Source organism: Eulemur rufifrons, chromosome 9 (assembly GCF_041146395.1).
Source record: "Eulemur rufifrons isolate Redbay chromosome 9, OSU_ERuf_1, whole genome shotgun sequence".
NCBI lineage: Eukaryota > Metazoa > Chordata > Mammalia > Primates > Lemuridae > Eulemur > Eulemur rufifrons.
Window position 1 is genome coordinate 50,937,022 of NC_090991.1, and position 23,996 is coordinate 50,961,017.

Genomic DNA, 23,996 nt, shown 5'->3' on the forward strand with positions numbered 1-23,996 from the left:
CGGGCCGGCCCTGCGGCTTCAAATCTCGCGAGAGTCTGCTCGGGACGAGCCGGGGCGGGGCCTGCATGGGGGCCTGAGAGGAGCGAGCGCCGCCACCGAGGGTTGCGCCAGACTGTGACGGATATTGGGAGGGCAGGTGTTTTCTTTTGGCTCGTCTTTGGACCCCCCAAGTGAGAGACTCTAACGCCCAGATCAAAGGGATGAAACGCAGATTTAGGACCCTGTGAATTCTTTAACCCGTCACTTGCTCAGGCGCGCCGCGGGCAGTCCTGGTGGGGGTCCTCGCGACCTGCCAAGATGGCTGCCTCCGCTGTGAGGGCTGTTCGAGAGTGGTCGAGCTTGGCACTGGGCGCGCGTCGTGCTGTCTTGCGGCTTCCAGGGTGAGAGGGCGGCGGGCAGCTAGAGGCGCCGCTTGAGTCTTCACGGAGGGACCTGCGGGAAAGGAAGGGGATCATAGGCAGGCCGCGAAAGGCCCTATAAAGAGCATTGCCGTCGGGGCCAGGATATCTGCTTCAAGCGTCTTAACTGCGTGACTTTGAGCCAATCTGAAGGCCTAGTGACTACCCCTCGCTTAAGGGGTCTGGCTGATCTAGAGTTCTAACTCCGAACTGAACGTGCGGCCCTGCTAAGGAGCTCAGAGCTCGGATCGCCTATGTATCAGGAGGTGGGGGTAAGAGATGTATAGGCTGGGAGTCTATCCTTACCATTAGCACTTGGCAAGGAGGAGACTCCCGGCCTGTTCGGGGAGGACCTCCTACCTCTTCAAACAGAAGCCAAAGTTATTGCAGTTCAGTTTTAGCTGGCGGTCCCCGCACCGCTCTCCCTCGTCGGCAGGTTGGCAAACATGCCTATTGTTAAGTCAAGGTTATTCACTTGTGTAGTCAGCTTTTGCCTGCCCCCTCCTCTTCACTTTCCCAGGGTAACCCAGGTGCGGTGGAGCCGCTATGGTCCTGAATACAGGGATCCCAAGATTGACAAGGAGTATTACCGCAAGCCTATGGCCGAGCTAACTGAGGAGGAGAAGTATGATCAGGAACTCAAGAAAACCCAGCTCATCAAAGCTGCTCCAGCGACGAAAACAAGCTCTGTTTTTGAAGACCCAGTGATCAGGTTAGATGGAAACACACTCTTTTTCCAGGGAGGGTCTATGGTAAGGATTCCATGATACAACCTTGGAAAGCTAAGCATGTTGCTTTTCTCCTTGAAGTAAATTCACCAACATGATGATGAAAGGAGGAAACAAAGTACTGGCCAGATCCCTCATGACACAGGTAAGCGGTACCTCCTTCCTCTTTTCCCTGTGGCTTTGTACATGGTTCTTTCAGTTTAGCTTAAGAGATAATGAATTCATATACCTATCATTAAAGTTAACTTCCCTGCCAGTGTGGGGGCTTTAATGCAGTCCTGCAGGAGTCAGTAACTGCCATCTCCCCACCCCTCACAAATCTCAGTCCTAGTCTAACAAAGGGGGAGACCCTTAAAAACTTTGTCTTGGATGTGCTGAGGGAGGAGCTGCACTGCCATAGAAGAACCAGATGATGGGAGTAAAGAGCAAGGTATTAGCTGGGCTGAGTACACCCTCTGGGAGCCTGGGACAGCCTCTTCCACCATGCCCCTTTGCAGACCCTGGAAGCTGTGAAAAGGAAGCAGTTTGAGAAGTACCATGCTGCTTCTGCAGAGGAACAGGCAGCCATCGAACGCAACCCCTACACGATCTTCCACCAAGCACTGAAAAACTGTGAGCCTGTGATTGGGCTGGTACCTATCCTCAAGGGTGGCCACTTCTACCAGGTGAGTGGTCAGGGCAAGAAAACAAGGGCAGCCCACATGTGAAACAAGATGGGGAGTGGGAGAGCCCAGAGTTGGGCCAAGATTGATAGCTCTCTAGAGACAGTATGTCAAGATCTGCTCATTGAGTCCTGTAGTGTAAAAATCTCAGAAGATGGAAAAGGAAGAAAGCAAAGAAATATCTAAATGACATCTTCTGAGACCCCCTGCTCTCCTATCTGTCCAGAATCTTGTGTATCCTAAACTGTAAAGTTCTCCTGGTGAGAGACCGTGCTTCTGTCCTGTCTTTATGCACCAGCATCTAGCATAGTGCTTGACCCGGGACTGAACTAGGCATCTCTTTCATAGCCTTTAGTTATATTTCTTCTCTTTTTTTCAATATACACTCCATAAGGATAGGGACTTTCTCAGTGTTTGCATTTCCAGTGTCTGGCACAATACCTGGCACACAGTGAGGGCCTGGCAAGTGATTCTTGGACAGAGGGTCTTTTTAGGCACCCATGGTCTGAGGTAGCTAAGTCACCCCAGCTTTTGGGGCTTTTCCCATTTGGTACTTGAATCAACTTGGCAGAGCTTCCATTTAGGAGGGAAAGGGCCAGTGTTTAATGAGTGTCTGCTGAATGAATGTATCTTACGTCTGCTACACCCAAGGGAAAAAAGACAGGACTCTTTCCTCAGAAACCTGACCAGGGCTGGCCCAAAGGGAACATGTGGCCACTCCTTAGAGCTCAGGGAGGCAGGAGGCCCCAGCCCTGCAGGCCCTTGGACCAATTTGCCTGTGTCCTGTCTCATCCAGGTCCCTGTGCCCCTAGCCGACCGACGTCGCCGCTTCTTGGCCATGAAGTGGATGATCACTGAGTGCCGGGAAAATAAGCACCGGCGAACACTGATGCCCGAGAAGCTGTCACACGAGCTGCTGGAGGCTTTTCACAACCAGGGCCCCGTGGTCAAGAGGAAGCACGACATGCACAAGATGGCCGAGGCCAACCGTGCCTTGGCCCACTACCGCTGGTGGTAGCGGTTCCAGGCAGAGCCCAGGGCCCTCTGCCGCAAGAAAGTGTGAGCCACTGCCACACTGAAAAATACCTGTGGGTTAAGGACGTAGTTCCTTTGTAAGGGTGGGCAGGCCTTACGGGAGGATGGAGCAGCATGTTTACTCCCATTAATCCTTTCTTTGGGGCTAGAACTTGCTCTCCCTGCCCCATACCTTGTTAAGACAGAACATACCAATTTGAGGATTTCCTCCAAAAAACTCAGGGCCCAGTCTTTTCCCTCGGCTTGAGGTGGACCTTTGGATGATATAAAAGGAAGCAGTTTTAGTATCAGAAAAGATTTATTAGAAAGTTCTCAAGCTGACCTGGCATGGCATGTGATGACGGTACTGCCGTTCATTAAAACTGACTGGAGGACATACGCTTGTTTCCAAAGTGGTCCTTGTACAAAATGTATAAAAAGCAGTTTCTGGTATGACTTGTGCTATGCTTCTGCCCCTTCACATCCCAAAGCATCCCACCAACAGCCATGGTTACCCATTTTATGGATGGGGAAACTGAGGCACCAAGGTAGCTGTTGTACCAATGGTTACACAGTGCAGCACTTGATAGGAGTTGCCCTTCCCTGCCTGGCCCAGGTGGGCGGTGGTAGGAGAGAGGCAGACAGGACTTTGCACAATGGGGACAGCCTTGAGCCCAGATACCTGTTTGTCCTCTTCCCCAACCCCTGAGTCCGGGGGAGGGTCTCAGAGCAGGACCACAGCATCGATGGGGAACAGCTCACTGGGAAATGAGAAAGTCTAGAAGGGAAGATGCTGAAAGGCTTGAGGAGTTAAAAGTCTTTGGGAGAGAGACTCCACTGCCAGCTTGGGCGGTGGACAGAAGGCTGGTGCTGCTGGTGAGGAAGCCCTGATCTGGAGGCCTAGTCCGAGACCTCGCTGTAGTAGTACTTGTGGGCAGCCGGGGTCGTCTTCCAGCCGGCCGCCCGGAACTCAATGATCTCCAGCAGCAGCAGCTGGGCCAGGGAGCTGAGGCCGGTTGGGAGCAGGAAGCCATCCCGGATCAGCACAAAGAGCTCATCCATGCGCTGCCCGTTCATCTTCTCCAGCTGCTCCCCAACTCGGTGCAGCTGCAGCACCAAGCAGTCCACCTGTGGGGGCAGCGGGTGACCCTGGTGAACCCTGGGCAGGGCCAGCCAACAACGCAGAGCATTTACTTGCCATGTGCCAGGCACCATGCTTTGCCCTTTACACTCATTTCCTGCTTCATCCTCACACCCAGTGGGTGTTACCCACACCTTACATAGAAAGAGACCAATTCAGGGACCTGCCTAAGGTCCGTCATCTGGCCATGCTAGACTCGAGCCTGTCTCTGAACTGCTTCTTCATCCCACTTTTCTGCCTCCCCCACAGTACCTGACCCTGGTTTGGTTTCAGGGCCATCAGTACCCACAGCTGCCTGTGGTGCTCACCATGCCTGTCATGATAGGTTTCCTACTGGGAAGGAAGCTGCTGAGCCAGTAGGTTTGGCTGCTCTGTTTTGGATAAATTCCAGACCTGGCAGCTTGTCCTATAACTGTGACAGGCCTTAAATGCCCCCACCAGGCTCCTGCCCCAGGAGTGATGCCCTCGAAGGCCTCCATGGATGGTGGGCTAACACTCTGGGCTGAGCCAGACTGCCCACTCAATAGCCTTCTTTGCCAGGGCCTCTCACCTCCTCCTCCTTGCTCAGACTGTCGGGCTGGGCCAGCCGGAAGAGGCAGTCGTAGACAGGGTTCACCAGGGCCATCATGGGCATGTTGTTCACCTAGGGGAAGTGGGGGAGGGTCAGAGCGGTGGGCTCGGTGACTGGGGAGCAGTCCATCTCTGCCTCCCAGGGTGGCTGCTGGGGCCTCACCCTCAGGTAGTCAAAGATGTTGCAGATAAAGGTGACATAGCAGACCCAGCCCTGCAGGGAGCGTGCTCGCAGCTGCTCCCGAGCCTGGTACTCCTGCTGCAGCCGGTTGAGGAGTCCACGCCTGAAGACACTCTGGCCTGCTTGTTTACTCTCTGCCTGTGAGTCAGGAAGAGGATGGTGAGGCCCAGGGTGGTGCCCTTGCAACCCCACCCGTCCTGTGTCTCTCTCTGCCTTTGAGCTAGACCCTTTGCATCTCTGTCCTGCGGGCCAGGCCTTCTGCCCACTCCTGAAGCACCTTCCTCAAAGCAGCTCCCTTCACTCTCCCAACCCTCCCAACCTGAATGATGGCGTAGCACATGCGTCCTGCTTCCTTGCTGAACACACAGTCCTGCAGAGAATGATCCACAATCACATTGGCCACTTTCTCCAAGTCCACAGCACCTGGATCTAGAGGTAGAGACACGAGGGGAGTCTAGAGCTGCTTCGTCACATTTGCCTCCACCTGCTTCTCGAAGGATTGGAGCTATTTGCAACAGAGCTCTCCCAATGCACACTTAGATTTAAAGACATCAGAAAGTATACAGAGGAGGACACCACACACAGGAGCCGCTCCCGAGGTCTGCCTCCTCATTGCCCAATTAGAGAAAGCAGGGAGGGTTCTGTGGCTGGTGGAGACCAATCCAAAGAAGAATGCTGGTTTCTCAGGAACACATCTTTTCCTGGCACTAGGTTGAAGAAGGAACACTGAACAAGTCTCCAACTGCAATGTCACAGCAGAAAGTGTCCTTACAATACAGACACACAAACCCCTGACAAGAGCCGGCCACGCAGAGCCTCCCCCACAGGCCCGGCTCGGCATGTGATGGGCATTGCTAGTTGTTAGCTGCAGACAGATTTCTGTCCTGAGTGTTAGAGGCAAGGCATCGAGCCAGGGCAAGTAATATATCTCCTCTGCCAAGCCGAATACTCCATCCTGTGTCCCAAGGCAGGCAGCTCTGCACATTCAAGAGCGCTGGATGCAGCAATGCAGAAACCAGCAATTTAAAGGTACGGGCTTAAAAGGCAGGAACTGTGTTCTCTTCCATGGGTACTGAAACTTAAAAAAAAAAGGCTTTACAGACTGCAGGTGACTCTGTGATTCATACTCCCCAATACTGGCCTCAATGCTTGTCTTCCAGTTCAGGAGTTGCGTCATTGACTCCTATTCTCAGAACAGAAGGGGCCGGGCACAATGGCTCACGCCTGTAATCCTAGCACTTTGGGAGGCCGAGGTGGGAGGATTGCTTGAAGTCAGGAGTTCCAAGACCAGCCTGAGCAAGAGCGAGACCCCATCTGTACTAAACATAGAAAATTTAGGTGGGTATGGTGGCATGAGCCTGTAGTCCCAGCTACTCAGGAGGCTGAGGCAGGAGAATTGCTTGAGCCCAGGAGTTAGAGGTTGCAGTGAGCTAAGCTGACACCACGGCACTCTAGCCCAAGTGACAGAGCAAGACTCTGTCTCAAAAAAAAAAAAAAAAGAAAGAAAGAAAGTAAGTTCTCAGTTTGTTAAACTAGAAAGTGGAAAACAAAAACAAAAAAAAAAAAAGAGCAGAAGGAGGGGTGAAGCATCTCCTGTCCCTGGCTCAGCCCTCTGGTGCTGCCCCACATGGGCCCTTCTCTGCACCTCCCCACCCCAGTTCAAGAGGGGCTCCGGGCTCACCTTTGAGTGCTGTCTTCAGCAGCTGCTGGGTCTCTGCGTCAAAAGACTGAATTTTATACTCCTCTCTACTGGGCTCCCCCATGACCGTCCAGTCCCAGCAGCTCTTGATCGGGCTGGGCCTCCTGACTGCACCTGGGGAGCAGAAGACGCGAGGGGAGAGGCCTCAGGCGTGCGGCAGAGGGCCGGTTCCCGTCCTGCAGGCTCTGGGTGAGGTTGGCTAGCGCTTGGGACAGGTGCTCCCGGGCGGTCCATGGCATTCGGTGGTTGGCCGAGGGCCCACTAAGCTCGGCTTCTGGCGGAGACTGGGCATCAACCAGGCACCTGCTGCTGTTTAGGGATTACACAAGAGTAAAGAGATGAGGGATGAACGCGCCCCCTCTCTGGTCCCAGCAGGAGGCAGGGTTATTCCCAACGCATACCAAGGTAGATTGGAGTGGGGGGGCGTGGATAGATGGACATTAATTAGAGTTGCCTAAATAAATGGGCCTGGAAGCTGCTGGCCCAGCACGATCCGGGCGAGTGACAAGTCTGGGGGCTCTAAGCTGCGCGGCTCTGTCCCAGCAGAGTTCCACGCCCCTCTCCCCCAACCTTCTCTCCCGGCTTTCACCAGAGTCCTCAGTCCGCAAAACCCACCCCTGCAGCCTCAGGCTGGGGCCGGCCCGCGTGGGTGGCGGGTGCGGGCGCCCGGTCTGCCGCCCCTGTCGGTCAGAGCCCGAACTCCCACGGTCCCGGCAGCCTCTCCCGGGACAGACTGGTTGAACTGGCCTCCCGGTGGCAGAAACCTAGGCCTACCCAGTCAGGACTCCTAGTCCCTGAGCCGCATTCTGGATCCTTCCTCCTAAAGGGGGAAGCGGGACCGTGCGCAGAGAGGCAGGTCCCGCTGGAGTCTCCCCTTTGGCCAACCGAGGCGACCTTTCGGGTCTCCAGACCTCGGCGGCTCCCCCACGCCCGGAACGCCCTTCCCGGCGGCGCGGGCCGACGGCGGAGCCCGCTGTCCGGCGTTCAGCGGGCGGCAGAAGCGGCGTGGGCGCCACGACCCACCTGCCGGGCGCGTGCCCGGGCCGCTCGGCGGACAGGGAGAGCGCGCCGCGGAGCCCCCGCCGCTCAGCGACGTCCTCGCGCGGCGCGGGGCGGGGCGGGGCCGGCTCGCCAGCGCCCCCTGCCGGGCCCCCGCGCACCACCCGCCCGCGCCGAAGCCCGATCCCCGGCGTGGGCCGAGGCGGGGCCGCGCGACACTTCCGCGACACTGCCACCGCCGCGCCCCGCCTCACCTGGGGCAGCTCGGCCCCGTCCCGGACCAGGGGGGCTGCCGGGCGCTGGGCCGGACCCGCTCCTCGGCCCGCGTGAAGCCCTCAGTCCCGCGCGGGCTCCCCACCCTGGCCCTACCCGGGGGCTCAGGAGAACTGAGGGAGGACGCGCCGCCTGGCCGCGCGGCGTGGGAGGAGCCTCGGAGGGCGCGATCGGGGCCGGGTGGCAGCACCTTCCCAGGCCATACCGCGTTGTCCCTCTCCCACCCACCCAGCCTGCCGGGGCTGGGTCAACCTCTCCATCCCCTTCTCCTACTCCAACACTGGCAAGAGTTGCAGATCTAGGGGCCAGTCCTGGAGAAAAGGTCCCAGTTGGCAACCTGCGGCCTTCCAGGTGTTGGGAGCGCCCCTGAGGTGGCAAGTCCCCCGGACCCGACTTTCTTGGCTGGGGCTGCTCAGACGACAGGGCTAGCCTGGCATCTGCCGTGGTTGCAAAAGGACATCCAGAAGGTTGAGAGAACTGCCACACTCGCCACCACTTAGACGATGGTGAAGTGCTGATGGCGCCTCAAGCTGCCAGAGTTCTCGCCTCCTGTTAAAAGAGCCACCAGAGTGGTCACTGAAAATGAAGGAAGAGAACTTGCAGCTGCACCAGAAGTAACCAGTGAGGAGAGAGGAAGAGAATAAACTTTACTTCAATGGAATTTCATAAAAAAATACATTCAGGCAGCTGCCTCCCCACAGCCCCAGCCCCAAGCCTTGAAAGCCAGAAGCCCCAGCTGCAGAATTGGCAGCCAAGAGCCCAGAAGCCTGGGCATTCCAGGGCCAGAAAGACCACAAAGTCCCAAACCAGAGACAGGGAACAGGGTGGGAGGAGCCCAGGACCCAGCCACCAGGGCCTGCTCCCAGCAGGTGCCTTCCTCCATGCCAAGGCCAAGGCTGGTGCGAGAGCCAGAAGCAAGGGCAGGGCAGGGTCCTGCTGCTCCCTCCCGGCTCCTGCTGTCAGCGCGTCCCCACAGGCGGGCAGGTGGGTGGACACGTGGTCGCTGTGTTCTGTTGACTTCTCCTCTGTATCTAGGCAGACATCTGGGGGTCCCCGTGTCCTGGTAACGCTCTGGGTCCCAGTTGTGCCCTCAATAGGCCGTATGCCCGGCCCCTTCCTTGTGCCATCCTGTCACTGGGCTGTATCAGAGCCACATCCCTTCTGGGGTCATGGGGAGGACGAGGGCACCCTGCTCTGTGCTGAGGACCACTCAGGGCAGTGATGCCAATGCCCACTTGGAAGGTCCTCACCCCAGCAGGGCTGACTGTGCCTATGGCTGTGACCAGCCCTGTCCTGGGAGAGACAGCCCGGTGGTGCCGCGTTGACAGACACAAAGCTCTGGGCACTGGGTCAGGAAGTGACCGGCTCAGCCTGGAGTCTCCTCCAGCACTAGCAGCAGAGCTGCCGAGGGATGAAGCTATGGAGAAAAATGGAATTTGAGGAAGGCAGGGATGTGATTTGTCAGGGAAGAGGGAGGCATAAGATGAGGAATGTGGGTTTAGCTTTACTGTCTGTTAAATAGGTTGGTGGGAAACACAGGCTGGGTGTGGGGACCAGACTCTCACAAAGCCAGCCCTCTGCACTCAAGCTGCGGCCCCGCCGGAACCAGGAGGGTGCTCCCGGCAGACGGGCTGAGAAGCGTAGGATGGCATCTGTGTCCTTTGGGTTTGGGCTGGATGGAGGAGAAACAGCAACTTCACACTCCTCCTCACTGCGGTGCTGGTGCCCCGCAGCCCAGGCCCTGCCCCCTCTCTGCCTGCTCTGGGGGGAAAGCCCTCGCCCTCCTGGTGGTGTCCTAGCTGGGTGGGTTCGAGGCTGCCACCCTGCCCTTAACGGCTCTTCGTGCTCAGGATGGGTGGCCTGCAGGGATGGGCCAAGTGGCCCCCTCAGCGGAGACCAAGTCTTCCTTCTCTTGGCAGGTGGCCTCCAGGGAAGACCTCCGGCCCTTCCCGCCCTCAGTGCTGGCGGTCTGCCTTCTTCATGCAGAGGAAGATGTTACAGAAGAGTTCATACCAGAAGAACATAAAGCCCGTGGAGATGGCAGCCTTCAGCAGGCTGGGGGACAGGCCCTTGAAACAGCCCAGGGCACCTTCCTCTTGCAGCACCTGCTTGGCACAATCCAGGAGGCCCCTGTAGCTCCGTACCTGGGGACAGAAAGGTCACTCCAGTTGAGAGGAGAGGGGATTAAGACACGGATGCCAGCTCTACTCCTGTGCCGGCACAGTACCTGGCCCATCCCAGCTCCCAATAAGTACTTGCTGGATGAAGGAATGAATACAAAATAACAAATAACTTAACCTCATTCTTTCTACTGCAATCAGGCTAAGTCAGACTTAGCAGATGAAGTACCTGGACATCAGCAGCTGGACAGGGCTCCTTACTGTCCCAGAGGCCTGGCTGACTGTGGTTCTGAAGGATCCAGCGACACCGCTGGACCCTTTTCCCAGCGGCGTCTCTGAGCCTTCACCCCATGCCTCCTGGTCCCCCTTGGACAGATCTGAATCTGGCCTCGGTAGCTCCCAGCCTGACAGTGCCACCCCTCTAGCCTGAACCCCCTGCCTCCAGCCTCACCTTCTCCAGTTGAAACCTGTGTCCCCAGGCCACAGCCCTCCTCATGCCTGGCTCCCCTCCAAAAGCTCCACTGACTCCCAGTGGCAATGACATCATAAAAAAGTTCAAGCTGCAAGGCCTGTCGTTCAAGGCATTCCACCGTTTGACCTCAACTTCCCTCCCTGACCTGACCTCCCACATGTCCTCCCCCACCTCTAGCCAAACTGGATTATGCAGTCTCTGTTTTGTCCTGGGCTCTCACTATCTCACCCTGTCCAAATTCAAACTGTCCCTTCAGGACAAATTGATAAATGGAAAAAGGAAGTTACAAAACCTTGTATACAGTATGACCCCATTTTTGTGAAAATGTCCACATGCATTTATTTATGAAAAGAAATAAAACTACAACAAAAGCTCCCATGTGATTAGCTCTCAGTCATGGTGGGATTACAGGGGTTTTGGTCTTCTTGTCTATCTGAATTTTCTAAAGTTTCCTACAAAGAAATTGTATCAAAATTCTAAACCCAATTCTTTCTCCACCCCCAAGTAAGGAGCGCTCGCTCCCTTCCCAGCCCCCGTTCCCTGCCCCCCTTGTCTGCTAACCTTTCTCAGCATGTTTCTGCATGCCTCCACATCCCAGGTTCCCAGGATCTGGAGGGAAAGCCCTGGAATTATGCACCCATTCCTCATCCCCACCCCACCCACTGACCACCACCAAGGCCTTACACAAAATCAGTGCTCAAAAAGGAGCTGAGGGTGACCAATTTTGAAAATCTGAGCAACTGAATAGTGACTTTAAGAATACAACATCACCTATCACGGGGCTTCTCTGATTGGCACACCCTTCTAGTGCACTTAAAATATGACTTAGTTGCTCAAATTTAATTCACCCTTTTCCCAACTGTACTGGACACGTTTCAAGAGCAGATACTGAGTCCTCCTTGGCTCGGATCCTTCTACAGTGCCCAAGACACAAAGGGCTTTGCACGTGGCTTTCCCGTGTTCTTGGGGATCCCCAGGGACAGGCTGGGCATGAAGAGGCCATGGGGGAGGCCAATGCTGCCCAAAGGGCAGGAGCTGACTGCTGGCTCCTTCATGTGCCCAAGGACAGCAAGGGTCAGAGCTGTCTGCACAGGGCCGGCTCACCTGGCCAAAGGCAGCTCGGGCGTGCTCGAACCCTCCAACCTGCAGCCGTTTCTTGAAGAGATCCAGGGGATACGTAAGGGTCTTGCTGATGACTCCAGCTCCACTGCCACAAAGCAGGTTTTTGAGGTTCTCTGAACCAGAGAAGTGAGATGGAGGGGAAGGATGAGAGAAACACAGTCTATGGTGAGCAATTTAAAGGTCATCCGGTCTAATCCTCCATCACAAACCAAAACTCCACAAGCATCCTTTGATCTCAAAGAAGAATTCAATCTAGGAGCAAGAAAGCCGGACACAGCCACTTTGGGCAAGAGTGGTCCTAGACTGCAGGCTGGACGGGCTCATGGTGGCAGGGTGTGAGCCAGGGCTGGGGAACCTGCGGCCCTGGGGCCACATGTGGCCTTCCGGATCCCTAGTGCAGCCTTTTGACTGAATCCAGATTTGACAGAAGAAATCCTTTCCGCAGCTACCCCGCAGCTGGAGGCAGCCAGGGCCTGCAGGCAGTGCAGCCTGACTCGTTCAAGGCCAGGCTCGGGATGCCCCACCCCCTTCCATCCTTCCCCACCCCACCCAAGAACAACCAAAAAAACCCACAACCAAAACACCGGCACTTTGCAATCTGGACTTCTGACAAAATGAAAACCACGACCAATCACTGGAAGTAAATTTCAGTGATGCCAGTGATGGGTGTGGCAGGAGCTGGAAGAACAAAGTCATCTCTCAGCAGCTGCGTTTGTTTGCTTTGCTCGCCACATCAGAGCCAGGTGCAGAGAACAGTGGCGTCTCAGCTTCTGACAGGAAAACGTTATTTCACGGCGTGGGGGTGGGGCCAGGGCTGTCTCACCGTTTTTCTTTCCTTCAGCTGGCATGAGCCACTCGTAGGAGCGCTTCAGGGAGCTGTAACAGGAGAACTGGAGGCCGGCGTAGGGGAAGATGGCGATCAAGGTGGGGCTCAAGCCTTTGTAGAAGACCAGGGGGCCTTCGGTCCTGAACATGGTCACCACGGCGTCTCGCAGGGTTTTATACACCTGGACACGCACACGTGCAACTGGAGTGAGCTTGGCAAGGTGGTTTTAGCCCAAGAACGCAGCCCACCATACCCACTTCCCTGAGTCCACAAACCCTGCCAGGAGCGTAACTTCTCCCGCGAAGAGGACAGTCACGGAAAACAATGGACAAAAATTCAAAGGGTGAGGTTTTCCAGCAATACCTCCCTTCTACAAATTTATACTGTTAAACCCACATATGTGCACAAAAGTACGTGCCCAAAGAGTCACTGCAGCACCCGGTGAAACAGCAAAAGATGCAATGTCCACCTGTGGGTGATGGTTACATGGATCATGGTACACAGGTCGCAAGATCCTAGCACAGCTGTTAAAACAGGAAGGTGCGATCTACATGAGTGATGCGGAATAATCCCCAAATAAGTGAACACAGGGAGATGCGGAAGACTGGGCACAGTGTTTGTGGAGGAAACAAACTGAATGCAGAGATTATGCCGCTAAGGATACACAGAAACAACGAACGGCGACAACTCCATGGAGGGACCTGGGAATGGGGGCAGTGGAGATAGGGTTCTAGGGCCCAGAGGAAGAGGGAGATTTACGATATACCACTTTATGCTGTTTGGAGTTTTTGCCACATGCATGTGTAATAACCTTTCTTAAGCCGTCAACAGGTGACAACTACGCAGACCATGCAGGCCATTTGTTTTTCTTAGTACCCTTCCAGTAGACATATTTTGCTTGAAATGGCCGCCTGAGGCTCTGACTCGGCCCAGCTTGGGGTGTGGAGAGGCACCTCGCTGACAGTGGGGGCTGAGACTGCCCTTCTCACCATGTGGCTCCCAGACCCAGAGCTCCCACTCTGCCTTTCTGCATGCCTTTCTGAACGCCAGGATGGCAGGCAAGGGTCACCAGGCATTCGAGGACAGGCTTCGCCAAAAACAGGGACCACTGCATCCTGCATTCCAGCCTGTCTCTAGAAAAACCAAAAAGCAGAGACCAAAATGCTCAAACCGGGGGAGGGGAAACAATCTGGAAGGAAGAGCCGGTGGAGATGGTACACATAGCCAAGGAAAACTAAAGAAAAAGAACCCACCCACAAAATGACAACTAACATACTCTGACTAGAGACAAGCTACCACCTCCATGATGAAAGAAAAGGATCTATTTTTCAAAAAAGAGGTAAGATTCAGAGAACAAGAAAGAGCTCTTGGGAGAAAAGCTTTATGACTTTGAGTTAGGCAATGATTTATTAGCCACAAAGGACAATCTATGAAAGAACAAACTGAGAAATTGGCCTTCATCAAAATTAAAATCATTTACTCTTCAGAAGACACTGCTAAAGAAATTAAAAGATAAGCCACAGACTTTGAAAATATTTGCAAAACAAAAGCCCACCCAATACAAAAATGGGCAAACAGTTTGAACAGATACTTCACCAAACATACACAGATAGCAATAAGCACATAAAAAGGATGCTAAGGCCAGGCACAGTGGCTCACGCCTGTAATCCCGGCACTTTGGGAGGCAGAGGCGGGAGGATCAATCGAGCCCAGGAGTTCAAGGTCGCAGCAAGCTATGACTGTGCTACTGCACTGGGTGACAGTACAAGACCCCATCTCTAAAAAAAAGACGAAATATGTCACGCATCCTTTTTCCTTTTAGACAGGGTCTTCCTCCCAAAGTGGGCAGGGGAGAAGAGTGTCATATAAAGGTTCAGAGATCAGTGTGGTTCTGCACTTCTCTTCACCAAGTGACAGCTACCTAGAATGCTACACCCAGATCATCAGTCAAGGGTAAGGTAAAATAAAGGCTCTGAAGAAAACACACAGAAGGCTGTGGTCACCGTAATGTGTGGGGGTTCTCCCCCACAGACCAAGCAGTTCTCCAGCAGACACGAGCTGGGGGTCCTATATTTCCATTCAGTTCTGACACCATCTACCTGTGAGATCCCACAGGTTGAGGACTCAGACTCACAAGACTGGCCCCCACTTGAGAGGCCAGTTGCAAGCCCCAGCTTGTGGCCTGAGCTTCTGGTCAACCAGCTATAAATTAGGGTTCCCGCAACGCCCTCCTTGGGTTCAGTAATTTGCTAGAACTCAAGGAAATACTTACTTACGATGACCAGTTTATTATAAAGGGTATTATAAACCAGTAAACTGCCAGATGAAAAGACGCCCAGGGCAGGGCATGGGGGAAGGGGCTCGGAGCTTCCACGCCCTCTCTGGGTGTGCCACCCTCCCAGCACCTCTGTGTGTACAGCCACCCGGAAGCCCGTTAAATCTTATTGTTCAAGAGTTTTGATAATATTTAATAGAGTTTAATCTCCAGCCCTAACACTTCCCAGAGACCAGTGAGTGGAGCTCAAAGTTCCAACCGTCTGATCATCTGGTGACCAGCTATATGCAGAGGCCTTCTAGGAGCCCCATCCTAAGTGACCTCATTACCGTAAACTCAGGTGTGATTGAAAGGGGCTCATTGTGAATAAGAGACACTCTTCTCACTCAGGAAATTCCAAGAGTTTTAAGGGCTCTGTGTCAGGAACCAGAGACAAAGACCAAATGTGTTTTCTGCTACACCACAAGGCATTTTCAGATATTCAAGGTCTCTCTTGGGACGCTACCTCTCAGGATGTGCTCCACCAAAATGAGGGATTCATCAAGAAAGAAAAAACACGGGATCCAGGCAACAAGAGAATCCCTAAGCGAGGAGCTGGCAACTGAAGCCCAAGGGCACAGGGCACCAGAGCTGGGTGCTCTAGGAGGGGGTCTGGGATACCGCGAGGACTGATGACCATGCTATGGAGAGGGAGTTTGGGCGTGAATTAGTGACGAGCATGCAGAATGCTGAACAAATCAAACCAAAGGCAATTGTTAACTTCAGGAAAGACAAAAGTTAGAAAAGAAAATGTAATCATAAAGTATTAGAGGCTCAGTAGCAGCAATATTTACATAATCCCAATAACATAAACCCTGAGTATTGACTGAGCCAAAACCTACTACTCAGTTGTACTGGGAGGGCGGGGCATGCACGGAGGCGGGGGGTGGGGGGGGGCAACAGAGGAAATCCTCATCCTCCCCACAACCAGTTAGTAGTAATGTCTGTAATCAAAAATAAGGAAAGAGGGGCAATAGCAGAATAAGAATGTTACTTAGAATTATGGAAGTAAATAATCGAAGAAACAGCTACAGGTATTAATGGTGGTCACCTCCGAGGATCGGAATCGGGGGCAGCTGGTATTGGGTGTTTTTTGAAGATCTACCTGTGTTTTTGACCTTCATATGCCTTATACACTACTAAGGTTTTTTTTTTTGTTTGTTTTTTGTTTTGTTAAAAGTGAGGGTTTACAAAATGGCTGTGACTAGTCTAAGGAAGGTGGAGAGCTCTGCAGTTTTTAAGCAGGTCTCTTTGCCTTACTTTCACAGACAGATATTCTCCGGGCCTTCCAAAATCTAAACTCGCACATGTCAATGGTTTAAGCTAGAGAGGTAATATGCTATTCTCTTTGCTCAATATTGTCTTCACTCTTTCCTTCTCATAGACTTTTACTAAAGGTTGGAAAGTAACAGAGGAGGATTATGGCCCAGAACAGGAAAGTTGGATTGTCACCAGCTATCTCTGCTTCAGCCCAGAGGCCACCACGTTGCTGAGGCTGGTTGTGCTCTCTCTCTATAAACACTGTCCCCTCCATTTCTCTGCTCAGCTCCTGGGGCCCATCAGGCCATTTCTCTGCCAGGGCAGTCACTCCAAACCTCCAACTGTCTTTCTTTCTTTTATTTTAACATACTTTTAACCACTGAGGACGAAGGCCCCAACTTTCCAATGAATTATCATACAAAGCAATTTAGCTCTATGGCCCAAGCAGTTTCTTCCAGACCATTCTAAGATCTGTGCTCTTCGCAACCAAGGAGGTCATCAGGCTGTCTTCTAAACAAAAGGGCCTCCCCCACCCAGGATCTCCACATCAAACAACACAAAGAAAGAAATGGCAGAATTGAAACCACAGGTATTGTTAACTGGTCTCAGATCAAATTCTTAAACAAAGTGTCCTTCCTTTGCCACCAATAGTGCCCTAAAGCAGAAGGGAGACAACGGAAAAATTATTCTTTCTTGATTGAGAACATGAACACACACACACACACACACACACACACACACACAATGCTACTCTTAAATATATCCAGGAGGCAGAGATTATGGTAGGGAGGTCTGTTTCAGGATTTAATTCCTTGCTTTTACTAAATTCTTCCTTGAGTCTGACTCAACTATCCCATTTCCTTCAAGCCATTCTTTGTAGAAACCAAAGACACTCTCACAATAATACAGCAATGAGTTTTTTTGTTTTTCTTTTTCTAAGACAGGGTCTCACTCTCTCATCCAGGCTGGAGTACAGTGGCATCATCGTAGCTCACTGCAACCTCCAACTCCTGGGCTCAAGCGATCCTCCTGCCTCAGCCTCCCCAGTAGCTGGGACTATACAGGCGCCACCACAGTGCCCAGCTAGAGATGGGGTCTTGCTTTTGCCCAGGCTGGTATCAAACTCCCAGCCTCAAGCAATCCTCCCGCCTTGGCCTCCCAAAGTGCAGCAATAAGTTCTCAAGTCTCACTTTCAAGACGCCTTCCTTGACCCAGCCCACTGGTAGGTATTTACTTGTTCTCTGTTTCATACCTACAGGTTCTGCTGCCCCAGGGAGGCTGTGGGCTCCTTCTAGACAAAGACAGAGAGCACCCTGCATGGTGCTGACCACAGTCACAGGTTTTACAAACTGCCTGATGAACTGAAAACCCAAGCCTCTCCCAGCTTTGCTTTCTGCAGGGAGAAGAACCCCAACTCCTGTAACAACACCTTCTTATTCAGGCTCCCCTGGTCTGGCTCTGACCACTCACCCTGGGCTCACCCTGAGCTGCAAAGCGGGTGCGCAGAACATCCACAGGGTGCACAGTGAGGGTGGCCGTGCAGGCAGCCAGACCACCACATACAAAGTGCACTGAGAACTCGTGGCTGTTGTACATGTTGGCTCTGTGGACCAGCTCCGTCAGCACTTCAAATGACAAGAACTGCAAATCGAGTGAAAAGGTCATTAACAGCCCGAAGGATGACAGCTGAGATCAAAGGTCAACCCCCCAGTACACTACCCGTGACACAGGTGGGGCCCAGTCCTGGAGGTGAGGAAAGGTGAGGAATGTTATTCTTGAGCAGTGATGGACACAATATACATACAATTTTGTGTAAAACTCAGGTGCCATTTTATACTCAATTTGAGTAAAGCCAAATACCCAAAAGGTTAAGAAGGTAACATGGGAAAATTAATATCAGAAAGTGCCACTCTCTGACTTAATTTTCTCAGCACCGGGAAAAGATGGCCATCATCTGATTCCGGCAGGGGACCCCTTTGGTGCGCTGGTGGCGGCGCTGTGTGAGCGCCACTCTGCTCTGGCGCGCATCCTGCCGGGCGTGCGCTCCCCGGGGTAACCCCTCACACTCGGATCTGCCTTCAGGCACCTCGTGGTGGCTCGGCTTCCTGTGCCCATCCTGGTGCTGTACTTACCCATCGTGCTGCAATACCTATCTGTGTGCCACCTGCATGGACATGGCCGCCTGGTAAGCACCTGACTGAGCAGTCACCAGGATGTCTCAGGAAGAGTAGGCAGGGACATCTCTGGCGCTAGCTGTCTGGGTGGGAGTCCCAGCTCTGCCACTTTCTAGCTAGTGACTCTGGTTGGGTTAATTATTTAATAAAAAAGCTCCATCTGCCTCAGTCTTCTCATTCGTAAAGTAGGAGTCATAACAGCACCCACCCCCAGGGACTGCGGTGAGAGGGTGTGTGCAAGTGCTCACCGCAGGGGCCTGGCCCACAACTCGCACTGTACAAGGGCTGGCTATTGCCACCACGGCCACCATGAAAACACGTGCTGTGCACTATGAAATAATACTGGCACTCAGCGGAATGAATGAATGACTTCAAGTCAAGAAACCTGGGTTCTAATCCTGGCCCCATCCCATACAGGCTGTGCGGCCTCGGACAGCTCGCTTACCCTCCCTGAGATCCACATAACACCTGCTCTCCCCTCCTCACAATGCTCTTGTGAGGTTCACATGAAGCACATATGTGAAGATGAGATTTCCAAAAACGAAATTTGCCAAGCCCCATAGGGGGTGTGGTGTCAAGTCAGTCTCCTAGGTGCAATACCTAAGTCACCTGGGGTGGACAGTGGGGACATGAGGAAGGGAATGCCTAAGGTAGAGCTCAATCTGACAACGTTTTCAATGGGTCAGGCAGCTTTCCAGTTAAGTTAAGTGGAAAACGTGGGGACTGCCTCTTGCCGCCCACCCCAGGCAGTGTCCCTGCCTGCCTTAGCCTTCCTCTGCTTCTCCGTTGAGCAAGGTGACCCCAGGGACCTGGTCTCGTCCCCTGCCACCTACTTGGACAGCTCCATAGCCTACGGAGAGAATCTGGGCTGGGATGTGTCCTTTCCAGAATGCCGTTGGGCCCTCCTCTTGTAAAATCTGCCTTGTGGCCTGTAGGATCCCATGGTATTTGGCACTGGGGTCACTGCGGGACAGGCGCTCAATCTGAAGCTAGGAAGCAAAATCAAAAAGGTCAGGATGATGGGGATGGGGTAAGAAGGAGAAATTTCAGAAAAGGTAATGAAGGCAACAAAGTGCTTTATCTTGACAAAATTCCAAGTTTTAGGAACTGCTTTTGCAACAAAGATTGAACTTGTACTCTAGCCGATTGCATGGAAAAAGGGGAAAAGAGTACCTGGAAACGGATTTTGATGATGTCCAGGGGACTGATAAGTGCCCGTGTGACAAGTCCAGACATAGACCCAGCTGCTGCCACCTGGAACTTGGAGTTATTCCTGCCATCTGCTTTGGGGTCATAGCCAACCATCCCTGCCTCTGGCCCATACGATGTCCATCAGTATCAAGCTAAACGCAAGAAACATGGAGTGAACGCCAAGGCAACTTTCTTAGGATCTCTGCTCAAACATCACCTCCTCCGAACAGCCCCCACCGCCCAACAAGCCTGTCTGCAATAGTACCCGCTTTATTCTTCTTTATAGCACTTACGCCACGGGGTGTTTATACTGAACATTTGATTCTTGTCTCCCCCTCACTAGAATGTAAGCCCATGGGAACGTGGGCTCGGCTCGTTTGTTCACCCCAACATTTCCAGCACTTGGAATAGAGCCCACGGTATTTGTGGATTGCATGAATGACAGGTTTGACAGGAAATGGTTCACTCCCAGAAATCAACTGGCTTTCCAATGGCATCTGGCACCTTGATGTCAAACCCCTGCCTGAGGTAAAGTGTGAGCCCACCCAAGTGGAACCCTTAGGGGGACAGAGGACATATGGAGCCAGAGAATGGGGGTTGGGATTCTCTAACCAGCCCACACTATCCAAAGGAAGAGCCCCGTGACCCCCAGGTCCCTTCATGTTTCCCTTTCCCCCTCTGTGCACACACCTCAGGCCCACCCTGCCACAATGGGGCCGCGCCACGCCATCAAAGGAGGCTCCTAGGCCCCAGCTGACTGAGACCTGCCGACCTCTTCAGCCTCACACTGGACCAGTCTCCTTCCTCACTCCACCAAGGTGGTCTCAGTGCTTCTGAACAGTTCCTAGAAAACGCTTCAAGAGGCCCTATCTGCCGGCCTCGCCTCTGCACCCACAATGCCCCACATCTGAAAAGCAGTTTCCTCCCACTCCCTACTCACTCTTCCAAGGTCAGCTCCTCTCATCCACCAGGGCTCAGCGAGGGAGCACCCCTTCCAGGAGATGTACTGTTCGCTTTCTAGCACTCACAGCAGCTGCTAAGGTACACTCTCTGTCGTCTGCACTCAGGAAGGGGACTCCAAATGGGCAGGGACCCCGTCACCTAACTACTGCTGTATCTCCAGAGACTAGCACAGTGCCTGGCACATAGCAAAGGCTTTAAAAATGGCTAATGAATGAAGGATTAAAAACCAAAGAACTTTTAGATTATAGAAGCAATAATAACCTTGCAGAAAGTTCAGAAAGGAGAGAAGGAAAGAGAACTCCACCATCTTAACACTTTTCACTTCACATATTCCTTCTGGCTTTTTTCTGGGATCCTGGCTTTTGAAAACATAAAATGTCATAAGTATTCCATGTTGCTACCAGATCTTCATAAATATCATTTTAAACGGCTGAATAATATTCACACAAGTAGCTATGCTACAATTTTGGGGGCACTGTTTTTTTAAAAAATATCTATTTCAAAAATATCTAATTCCATTGTTTTTTTCTGCAGCGTTTCTCCACCTCAGAGCTAACGACTAGTTTTATATATACATAGAGAGAGAGCGGGTGAAAGAGAGAGTTCGCACCCATGCATGTGCCAGGGTCTTGCTATGTTGCCCAGGCTGGAGTGCACTGGTGTCTTCACAGCCTCAAACTCCTGGGCTCAAGCAATCCTTCCGCCTCAGCCTCCCCAGTAACTGGGACTACAGGGGAGCACCACCGGCCTGGACATTTTGGAATGAAGATTAATTCTTTTGTTGGGGAGATGAACTGTGCATTATAGGATGTTTAACAGTTCCCGTGGTCTCTACCACCACATTCCTATTGCGACAATCAAAAATGCATCCAAACATTGCCAAATATCCCCTGAGGGACAAAACTGTTCCTGGTTGAGAAGCACTGATCTGGAGAAACACTAGGATAGGTGTGTGAAAAGCTGTGCATTGCATCATCGTTCATAGAACTGGATATAGCACAAATGCTCATCGACAGAGGGCTAGGTAAATAATATTTACTACATGACATCCATGCAGTGGAATACCATGCAGCCATTACAAAGATTGAGCCCGAGTTGTACACACTCACTTAGAAAGATGCCCATAGCAGATCAAAACAAACAAACAAAAAAAAGCAGGTTTCAGAACAGTGTGTCTAGTATAATCAATCCCATTTTTGTACAAGAAAAACAGTATAACCTACATATGCTCTGTACAGTTGTATAAAGCATAGGAAAAAGTTTGTGACAACAGACACACACCAACAGGTAGTTGGTAAGTTACCACTGGGGAAAGGGTTGGGAAGGGGTGAAGGAAGATAGATCGCTCTCTCTGTGTAATTCCACATTGTTTGAATTGGTTATGACAAAAAAAGAAAGAAAGAAAGAAAGAAAAGCTAAACTAAAACTAAACATAAAATGATTTTAGAAGAGACTTCAGGATTAACATTAGTTCTTGAATACTTGTAGTAACAAGGAGGACACTGCCTACACAATGGCAACCTCCACACCACCCAGCATGGATTCTTTTTCTCTCTCATCCACCCTGGAACTCCTCTATAGGCACCTGTGAGAAGCCATTAAACAAGGGGAAGCCGTTACCCAGGGAACATCAGGTTCAGTTTCCTGCCCATCTGGGAGGGAAGGGGCAAGCTCCAGTGGCAGGTGTCCTGGCTCAGTTTCAGGAAGAGACCGGAAGCTTATCAGGCTCTTCCCAGGGTTTGGGTACACAAGTGCCCTGCAGTGAGTGGGTGCCCATGTGCCCAAGAGTTCAGTTGAGGGGCTCTGGAGACGCCCCCGCGTGGCTACACAGGAGTCCAGGTGTGCCTCAAGGTGTGTTTTTCCTCCCCAAGTCCGAGTTCAGGTGCCCAGGGGTGTGCGCGGCGTTTTGCCTTTGGCGTCCCAAAAGATGCTTCTCAGGTCAGGTGTGACTCGTGTGCGTAGAGTCCCCGCCCCCACGTGAGTACCTGCACGTGTGTGCTCCCCCGGGCCCGCTCCGGAGAGCGAAGGTGTAGGTCCCCGAAAAGACCGCGAGAAGGGAGAAGGTAAAGGACACTCACCCGGTTCGGCCGGTGCGGCCCGGATCCCCGCTCTCAGCTCTCGCTCCCTCCTTGCTCGGTCCAACCCAAAACTCAACTGCTCTCGGCAGAAATTGACGGGCTCCTGAGCCAATCACTGCGCAGCTCCCGACAGCGGCTGGACCAATGGTTGTACGCTTAAAGTCCAGCCAACACCTCCCCCAAGACGTCACTGGGTAATGTAGTCCTCCGCTACTAAGGGCTTCCCCAGCTGCCCCGGGAGGCGCAAAGCCTCCTGGGAGATGTAGTCCCGCCGCGCGCGCAAGTGTTGCTCCTGAGTCGGAAGAAGGCGAAGTCGGGATGCAACCTTAGAGGTCGCCCTTTTCTGCCTTGTGGCTCGAAAGTCAGCCTGCGGGCGGGGCGGAAGGTTAGGGCGAGCTGAACTTGACATGCTTTCCTCAAAACCCTGCTAGTATCAGAACCCAGATAATCTAAACTTGGAAAAGATAGCGGGAAGCCTAACAAAAACCTGGAGAATATGGGGAAGAGAATAGATGGGTTTTTAAGATCAGGACGAGGACAGCAAAACTATAGAGGGTTTTTTCATCCTAAGTTTTATTCTAATTATAAAAATAATATTAAAAATGTAGGCCAGGCGTGGTGGCTCACGCCTGTAATCCTAGCACTCTGGGAGGCTCAGGCAGGAGGATCGCTTGAGCCCTGGAGTTTGAGGTTGCGGTGAGCTAGGCTGATCCCACTGCACTCTAGTTGAGACGACAGAGTGAGAATCTGTCTCAAAAAAAAAAAAACACAAATATATATGTATATATTTATAAACACAGAAAATGTAGAAATGAAGGAGGAAATGACTCATCCTACCTCTCTTGCAGAAGTAGCGTCTGCCTTTTGCAGGGCAGTATTTCTTCCTGACTTTTTAATTGTATTTTTATATTAGTGTAATCATGTTGACTCACAATTTTAAAACATTTTTATTGTGGAAAATTTCAACATACACAAAAGTAGGGAGACTAGCCTAATGAACCCCCATGTAGTCACTACCCTACTTCAACAATTACCAACCCATGGTCAACCTTGTTTCCTCTGTACGTACACCTACCTCACCCCCTCCCAAACATTATTTCGAAGTAAATACCAGATATAACATGATTTCTCCAGTAAACATTTCAGTATATATCTTTAAGGGACAAGCATTCTCCTTTTAAAACATATCCACAAAACTATCACTTCCCCCCCAAAAAAATCAACAATAATTTCCTAAAATCATCAAATATGAATTAGTGTTTACGTGTCCCTGATTGGCCTGTAAGTTTCTTTTTTAAAAAAGTTTGTTTGAATTGAGATCCAAATCATACATTGCAACTGGTTAACATATCTCTTAAGTCTTTTCAAACATTTATAGTTTCCCTCTACCTCTCTTTTTTACTTGCAATTTCTGTTCCTTTGTTCCTTTTTCCTTTCTTTCTTTGTTTTATTTTATTATATTTGTTTTTTAGGAAACTAGGTAAAGCCAGCCTCGCTAGCACGCGCCTGTAGTCCCAGCTACTCGGGAGGCTGAGGCGAGAGGATCACTTCAGCCCAGGAGTTCCAGGTGGCAGTGGCCGTGATTGCACCTGTGAATGGCCACTGCACTCCAACTGGAACAACATAGCGAGAAAGAAACTAGGTGGTTTGTCCTGTAGAGTTCTCTAGGATTTTTCTGATGGCATCCCCATTGTGTTGTGTTAATATCTTCTTTTGTCCCCTGTGTTCTCTGCTAATTGGTATTTAGATCTAAAATGTCTGATCAAAGCCGAGCACGGTGGCTCACACCTGTAATCCCAGCGCTCTGGAAG

At 52.1% G+C, this 23,996-nt stretch overlaps 3 protein-coding genes across 3 annotated transcripts; 1 reads left to right on the forward strand and 2 right to left on the reverse strand.

The window, feature by feature from the left end:
* The first annotated feature begins 79 nt into the window (after positions 1–79).
* On the forward strand, positions 80–2,806 carry MRPS7 (mitochondrial ribosomal protein S7). The gene is made up of 5 exons (XM_069482836.1): positions 80–380; positions 919–1,110; positions 1,208–1,271; positions 1,624–1,791; positions 2,585–2,806. The coding sequence occupies exons 1-5, from the start codon at positions 298–300 to the stop codon at positions 2,804–2,806; spliced, it is 729 nt and encodes a 242-aa protein (XP_069338937.1). The 5' UTR covers positions 80–297.
* An 896-nt stretch (positions 2,807–3,702) lies between these two features.
* Positions 3,703–7,492, reverse strand: MIF4GD (MIF4G domain containing). The gene is made up of 6 exons (XM_069482837.1): positions 7,417–7,492; positions 6,376–6,702; positions 5,014–5,123; positions 4,677–4,832; positions 4,494–4,586; positions 3,703–3,930 (listed from the first exon to the last, which is right to left on the reverse strand). Exons 2-6 carry the CDS (start codon positions 6,455–6,457, stop codon positions 3,703–3,705), a joined length of 669 nt encoding a protein of 222 aa, XP_069338938.1. The 5' UTR covers positions 6,458–6,702; positions 7,417–7,492.
* A 1,404-nt stretch (positions 7,493–8,896) lies between these two features.
* Positions 8,897–22,242, reverse strand: SLC25A19 (solute carrier family 25 member 19). Its single transcript, XM_069481705.1, has 7 exons — positions 22,186–22,242; positions 19,127–19,296; positions 18,787–18,942; positions 17,250–17,420; positions 12,203–12,386; positions 11,362–11,492; positions 8,897–9,809 (listed from the first exon to the last, which is right to left on the reverse strand). Exons 2-7 carry the CDS (start codon positions 19,256–19,258, stop codon positions 9,621–9,623), a joined length of 963 nt encoding a protein of 320 aa, XP_069337806.1. The 5' UTR covers positions 19,259–19,296; positions 22,186–22,242; the 3' UTR covers positions 8,897–9,620.
* Between the last annotated feature and the right edge of the window lie 1,754 nt (positions 22,243–23,996).

Excerpts from the sequence above, each read along its gene's own strand:
- MRPS7 (XM_069482836.1), top strand. The coding sequence starts at position 298 with ATGGCTGCCTCCGCTGTGAGGGCTGTTCGAGAGTGGTCGAGCTTGGCA. Across the intron at positions 1,111-1,207 it reads TTTGAAGACCCAGTGATCAG|TAAATTCACCAACATGATGA; the intron begins GTTAGATGGAAA and ends TTCTCCTTGAAG. Across the intron at positions 1,792-2,584 it reads AGGGTGGCCACTTCTACCAG|GTCCCTGTGCCCCTAGCCGA; the intron begins GTGAGTGGTCAG and ends TGTCTCATCCAG.
- MIF4GD (XM_069482837.1), bottom strand. The coding sequence starts at position 6,457 with ATGGGGGAGCCCAGTAGAGAGGAGTATAAAATTCAGTCTTTTGACGCA. Across the intron at positions 4,833-5,013 it reads TGTGCTACGCCATCATTCAG|GCAGAGAGTAAACAAGCAGG; the intron begins GTTGGGAGGGTT and ends CCTGACTCACAG. Across the intron at positions 4,587-4,676 it reads ACATCTTTGACTACCTGAGG|GTGAACAACATGCCCATGAT; the intron begins GTGAGGCCCCAG and ends CACTTCCCCTAG.
- SLC25A19 (XM_069481705.1), bottom strand. The coding sequence starts at position 19,258 with ATGGTTGGCTATGACCCCAAAGCAGATGGCAGGAATAACTCCAAGTTC. Across the intron at positions 18,943-19,126 it reads TCATCAAAATCCGTTTCCAG|CTTCAGATTGAGCGCCTGTC; the intron begins GTACTCTTTTCC and ends TTTGCTTCCTAG. Across the intron at positions 17,421-18,786 it reads TAGGCTATGGAGCTGTCCAA|TTCTTGTCATTTGAAGTGCT; the intron begins GTAGGTGGCAGG and ends CTCGATTTGCAG.